The sequence below is a fragment of the Amblyomma mixtum genome, chromosome 2 (assembly GCF_055824585.1).
Source record: "Amblyomma mixtum isolate Tamu chromosome 2, ASM5582458v1, whole genome shotgun sequence".
In the NCBI taxonomy this organism is placed as follows: domain Eukaryota; kingdom Metazoa; phylum Arthropoda; class Arachnida; order Ixodida; family Ixodidae; genus Amblyomma; species Amblyomma mixtum.
In genome coordinates this window covers 64,499,297-64,506,228 of record NC_143013.1, presented here as the reverse complement: position 1 = coordinate 64,506,228, position 6,932 = coordinate 64,499,297, and the positions used below count along the sequence as shown (strand labels likewise).

The window sequence follows — 6,932 nt, the reverse complement described above, 5'->3', positions numbered from 1 at the left end:
TTCACTCACATCTTATTGTCGCTGTATCATTCTTGTGCAGCAGCATACGTGAACTTTTTTTTTCCCCTTGGAGGCTATTAGCAAGCAGATAAAGTAACTTTTCAGACTGATCCCCCATCGGAATCATAATTTTCACTAAGCTCAAATAGCCCCCAGCTGATAATCTGTCGTTAAAATTTTTTTATTTTATTTATTCAATACTGCCAGCAACCTTTTGGCCACCAAGGCAGGGGGGTTAAAAGGGAAAACAAATGAACACAATGCTGTTTGTAACAAATAACTGTCGTACAATGATATCAAAAAACAATGAAATACAAAACACGAAGAAAATTATGCAATGAACAATCATCACTCAATCAACAACACTTCAACACTTATTAGCAAAGTGGCACTTTCAAAAAATTGTTTCATCTAACCTAAAAGACACCGAATTATTGGACGTTGTGATTAATCCACACGGCCTGCTAAAGTTTTCACTCTAAGTACTTGTAAAAGTGAGAGGATAAAGTTTCATGACGGACGTCCGAGGCTGCGTACGTGCATTCATACTAGTATGTACGAGACGGTGCTTCTCAGTACTATGCTGTAAAATCCATGAGATAGTTGAGAGAAAAAAACTGACACCAACCAATGCTTTAATTTTGCCCAACGTTTCGGGACCAACTCGGTCCCTTCTTTAGGGGTGACTAAGTGTGCCAGCAACACCCCGCTGCTGTTGGCACACTTTAGCCACCCCTGAAGAAGGGATCGAGTTGGTCCCGAAACGTTGGGCAAAATTAAAATATTGGTTGGCGTCAGTTTTTTTCTCTCAACATGACAAATATTTCCGAAAAGTGGTGCAATTACTCCAAAATTACTTTTTTGGCTTTCGTGAATAAAATATAAGTGGAAAAAGCAAAAAAAAAAGAGCATTCTTTAATTTTCCCGCCTAATTCCATCCAAGCGAACTATTTCCTCATCTCTCTTCTTTCCCACAGGACAACCCATGACAAAGATAATTCAACACCGACAAAACAAAAACAAAAACGGAAGTGTGGCCTGACACTCGTTGCTTCCACTCCACTCAACACAGAAGCAAGCAGCGAATACTACGCCTTCGCTACCCAGAGCTGTCTCCACCGTTCGAAATCTCCGAACAGGGTTATTATTGCTTCGGATGTCCCTGAAACCGACCTTGGCTACCTGCCCTCAGTAATTACAAAGCATCAAGCGCGTTTCAGTTGGCGCGAGCAACTCAGAGCGGCATCACAGCTCTCTGGCATGAGTATTTTTTTTTCTGGGCGAGAGCTATTAATAGGAGCCCAACCTGAGTCGTGTAACTCGAGCCCGCTGCAGTTGCTCTTCAACCTTGGTGTGGTTTAGTTTGTCTTGCCTTAGCACCACTCCGCTTGGGCGCCAAGACAAATCAAGCGAAAACAGACAAAAGAAGAGAAAAAAGACGAAGAAGAGAAAGAAAGAGAACAAGAAGACGAACAGAGAACAGACAAGGAAGAGAAGGAAAACAGGAGGAAATTGCGGGGCGCCATCGTGGTGATGACAAAAAGAACGAAGAGCAAGAATTACTTGCTAAATGTGTCTGCATAATGAGTTCAAATGCAACGGCTTTCGCCGAATGTTTCCACTAAGCTGTTGCTTATATTTGAGCCATTTTTTTTAACACTATTATCAACGGCACGTGCCCGCTGTGCTACCAACAAAAAAGTAGCGGAGCGGAACACGTAGCGACAGACACTCCCCGTGTTTGATTCAGACACGACGGCCGATGCAATCTATGGAAAACACATTGCTCGCTTGACGGAAAAGGAGGCGCCCGAGACGCCGGGCGCCCATGGCGCGGAACGGCTTCCCGGACGCCGCCTTCCGAGCATCTCTTCGAGGGTGACAGGAGCGCCGAAACAATTGCACAAGTGCGGCAGTCCGGAACCGACATTATTTCTTTTTGTGTATGCTTTGTTCGTTCCTCCTTCGTCGCCTCTCAGCTTTTCCGCAGGGTGGTTGTAAACACTGTTTAGGGCAGAAATTAATAAACCACCATCGTACTAACTTTTTCGAGAACGCTTATCAACGCTTCTCCCTAAATATTACGACTACCTGCAGATCAATCTATAAATATGCTAAACGCTAGGATGTATAGTTAGTACACGGATTTGAGAACAAGGAAGACTGCTTCGTGAAGAGCGGGGAGTTGGCTTTGAAGAGCGAAATTTTTATTTCACTCTTGAAAACCAAAACTCCTTACATGAAGCATTCGGTGAGGGGAGCACATGAACAGAAAGCATTATTTCTATTGCAAGCATTATAGCAAGCATTTTAATGCATTGTTACGTTCGCAGCCCTCTGTGATTCTTCAAAGCCCAATGGCCTTGTGGTTAGCGAATCCGCTTTATATGCGGAAAGCGCTGGGTTCGATCCCCAGCCATGTCAGCGACCGAGCGGTTTTCAATAGTTGCCAGCTATCGCATGGTTTCCAGCTCGGTTTTATCCGGAATCAAGTGATTGCTAAAGTTACGTTTATTCTTACGTCTCGTCAAAAAAATGGTAACCCCAATGCTTGTTTCATGGCTCACCAAAACAACTTTGCCTTCTAAAGCTGCATCCAGATCGAACAACGCAGACCGGAAGAGAGTAAGAGATTGGCTATTTCTAACTTTAGCAGTTAATTTTCTCATTCTAGGCAATATCATACAAGTCAGGAGGAGAGTAGCTCTATGATAGTCCATTCTGATGCACAAACAAGTGCATTCAATTAGCTTTTCGCGGTAACCTGTCAGATTTACATGTCCAGCAGAGACTGACATGCTCCCGCTCCCAATCAAAGGACCTATATGCACCTTCTATGTCTAGCAGCAATGACTTGCGTTCGGTTCGTCGTTTCCTATGGCTGTTTATTATAAGAAAAAAAAAATCGTGTTTGTCGTCCCGAAGCGACTCATGGGTGAGGATTAACTCTGTAGTGAATGGCTCCGGATTAATTAAGTTAACCTGGACTTCATTAAATTGCTCTGACATCGCGCAGCACACATGAGTGTTCACATTTTGCCTCAATTGAAATACGGCCGCAACGGAAAGGATTAAACTCGCGAGACTGGGAAATTACAATATGAAAGATAATTTTTAATGACCGCCAGGGCCAAAGACCAACAAGGTTTATGGAATGAGGCCAACTAAGAAAAATTGTCATTAATGAATGTCCGTAAGAGCTGTGAATATTTAACAAGGAAACTCTTAAACAGCAAGTTGAGCAGAAGTGCACATACTGAAAAAGTTATTATAAACGCGCTCAAGCAAACAAATTATTCACCGCAACCGATAAAAGCATGTTGCCTAAATATCTAAACTGGCTAAGATGTGACGAAAATATGAGATGATACGTCGAACAAACAACCGCTGCTGCTTTCTTGCCCAAAAGTGTGCGAGATTTTATAGTACAATTTTTTTATTCGTGTGCGGGAGCCCCTACATTGTCCAGGATGATAGAAACAAGACACACAGGGTTGTTAGTGTTCTTGTCAGGGTATAAACGTTGCTAGAAGAGGCACAATTATCCTCTCAAAATGCGAGAACGCTACAGAAAATCTAAAACTTCAAATTACCGAAATATAATGCAGCTGTAGAGAAACCAGATGAAATGTTTTTCTTTGCTCCGCACTTCAAGAAACAGAGCACAACAATAGCCGTTACTTCTCCGGTGCTACAATGGCCATAAATACTCGCATATTGCGCTCTCGCCGACAAGGTTTTCTTATGTGGACTTCCAGTAAAGTGCGTAGAACTGAAGTAGTTTTGAACATAACTCTCGACCTTTACATCGCATCCCAAATTACACTGGAATCGCGCTTCCACCACATAAGGAACATTTTTTTCCCCAACTCTACCTTTTGTAGACAAAGAAAGCGCTCCGAGTTCTCTGGCACATGGCCGAAAAAAAAATGCAAACTATGCACATGCCATATTTTGCACTGGTTTGTTTTGAGTAATCTTACCTCACGCAACTCAACCACTGTTCATAATTAGACATTCTTTCACGTTATTTTGCTGACTGCGCTTATCAGCGAATCTGTCGCTCATTACGACTGCAGTTTCCTGTTTCACAACTCAAGCAAGCAACACAGGGAAGCAGCGCGGAAGGTTTTCATCACGCTTTTTCGGTATATATCGCACGTGTCGCAGCGTTACCATAAAATAAAGGCCGCGGAGCGGAACACGTAGCGATAGGTATACCAGATGTTTGATCAAGGCATGACGGCCAATGCAATCTATGGAAAACACACTGCTCGCTTGACGGAAAAGACGGTGTGCAACGTGCGCTTCCCGGACACCCCTTTCCGACCTCCTCCACGAGGCTGACGCGTGAGACAAAACAATTTCAAAAGTTCAGCAGACCGGAACCAAGCCACTTTTTTTTTCTACGCATCGTTCCGCGTTCGCTCGTCGCCTCTGGCTTTTTGCGTAATGCATTCCATGCTTCGGCTATCAGTGAATCACTGAGCACGGCCTCATTGTTTTAGTGGACGCATCTGAAAGCTTTCGGCTACTAACTCCTGTACAAACATGAGAAAAATGGCATAGGCATTCAGAATAGGTGAAATCGAGCACAGACGGTAACAAACTGCTTAGAATAACGTACACTAAGGTCCAGCGTTATTAATTGCTTTCGCTGCAATTCGAGCGCAATAGGTCACTGCACAATAATGAAGGTTTCGGAAATAGTGTTAGTTCTACGTGCGAAGTTAGCTAAAGACGAACGCCCACTTAAGAGCTTAGAGTTACGAAAGAATGGAGACGAACACAAACACGACATTTTTACTCTAAGACGAAAATCAGTTTTTATGCACAAAAGACATGAAGGATCGGAATACGAAATGTCATTGCATTCGTATCATGGGACATGAAAAGAAATGATAACGCACTATAATTAATATTCAGTGAATAAAACCGATATATAACCAATCGGTCCCTAGTGACAGCATCATTGTTCCTTGCAGCATTTCTGGAAAAATTCAATATGATTTCTAAACGAAAAATGAAGACCTCCATATGTAGTTACTTTATCACTGGCAGGTGATATTAAGGTGACAATGGAATGGTGCCAGTCACCACAGTGTACGTGTTGTAGCTTTCCACTAAATCGTGCACTTCGCGTAGCAGCGGCCATGAGGTGCCGAAGTCTCCGGCGAAGTCATCCATGCTGATGTCCCAGACGGCCAGGCCTCGCGTATGGCTCACTATGGGCCTCTTGGCACGCAGGCTCACCCGGTCTTCAAAGCCAACCCACTGGTCATGCCCGTGCGCCACCACGCACCGAGAATACCCGTGCAGGAACCGCGTCCAGCTACGATTCACCAGCAGCGTCTCTACGACGTCGTAATAGCTGGTCGTTCCGGTTATATTTGTGTTGCCTAATGGCCTCCCTGGGCCTACCGCCTGCACACCGATGCGGTTGTTCTTCAGGCGCGGGTGCTTCAGAGTGAAAGACACACCGCCCAGGGATACGCTTAGCATGGCCTTGAAGAGGACATCGTGAACACTGGTGGCCTCGGTGAGAGTGTCGACCACGGAAGTCAGCCCCACCTGTCCATGGTGTCTAGCCCTGAACACGGCTCGCATAGGACTCTGACAGGTCGTCACTGGGAAGGAGCGCGAGTCGACCGTTCGGTGCGTGTCGAAAATAACTACGTCGAGCCGATCAAATAGCGACCGAACATAGTAGCCGTGTCGACGAGTCACGACGTTCCAAGGCACCACCACTGTCATCCTCAGCTTTTCCTTGTCGAAGTAAAGGCGCATCGTGTTTACAAGGGTGCTCAGGTTGGTCCTCGAAACCATGGTCGGGTATTTCCAGTAGAGGACAATCCCGTCCAAACCCCGCTGACGCACCCAATCGGTTCCTCTGCGAATGAAGGCCAGCCGCGACTTCTTGCTGCGGATGACGGCTTTGAAATCAGGGCTGTCTCCCGCTTCGCCGCCAACACATGCGTACGCCGCAGTCGCGTTGGTAGGCTCCGAAGACTTCAGCTTGGAAAGCTTACGGAGGGCCTCCTCGTCTTGGGCAGGGTTCTTCAAGCGAATGGCAGACGTATTAGCGTCCAGGCCTACTGCGACGTAGACGAGTGCGTCGCAGAGTGACACTGACACGTTGTAGACGTCAAACGGATACGGGGAGCCTGACGGCAGGCTGGTGTTGAGGAAGCAGAAGACAAGTTTACGACGCGCTTCTTCAGACAGCTTCTGGTAGGCAATGCGAGCCGACTTGTTGGGTATCACCACGTGTTCTTCCTCGCTTCCATAAAAGGCAGACGAGGACGGTGACCGAAAGTTCTCTGCTGCGGCTGTCACAACAGCAGCACAAGCACAAGCTACGGTCATGATGGCCGCCACGATGAAGACCGCCAGGCAGAGCTTACGGTGGCAGGCGGTGTTGTTCGGGGCTGGCCGGGGTGGTTCTTCGCGGGATAGAAAGAGCGGGATCAGCCCTTCGAAGCGGCCCTGACGGTACGAGACTGTGTCCTCAGCCATGGGGTTCGTTTGCTCACAAGACAGACCAAGGGCTGGTGTCGCAGCTCGAAGCCCTTCCTCTTCTTCGCATGAGAGCACGTAATAGGGGGCCGTATATGCGTAGTGGCTAGCTTTTTCTTTTTTGCCGTGTGTTGTGCGTTCGTTCGTGCCGAAGAAGTTAAAGGCGATAAAAGTGAATGTATTCTGGTTCAAAGAAAATGTTTTTAGTCAGTAACTTTTTTGTCAATGCTAAAAATGCACATGGCGAAATTGGAGCAGCTTGCGACGGTGCCCGTTTCAAAATATCCTTGCAAAATGCAGGGCTGTCCAGGAAGGCATGACTAGTGCACAAGAAATCGCTTGGCCTGTTGCTCGTCGAGGATCTAAAATATTTAGTATTCTATAAATTGCACTTCGTGCTTACCGTGTGTCTCAAC

The 6,932-nt window shown here is 46.1% G+C and overlaps 1 protein-coding gene across 1 annotated transcript; it reads right to left on the bottom strand.

Moving 5' to 3' along the window:
- Nucleotides 1-5,067: 5,067 nt before the first annotated feature.
- Nucleotides 5,068-6,516, bottom strand: LOC149359564 (endochitinase-like). Its single transcript, XM_089567705.1, has one exon. The coding sequence runs from the start codon at nt 6,514-6,516 to the stop codon at nt 5,068-5,070; it is 1,449 nt and encodes a 482-aa protein (XP_089423831.1).
- Nucleotides 6,517-6,932: the final 416 nt, after the last annotated feature.

Coding starts and splice junctions, on each gene's coding strand:
- LOC149359564 (XM_089567705.1), bottom strand. CDS start 6,516: ATGGCTGAGGACACAGTCTCGTACCGTCAGGGCCGCTTCGAAGGGCTG.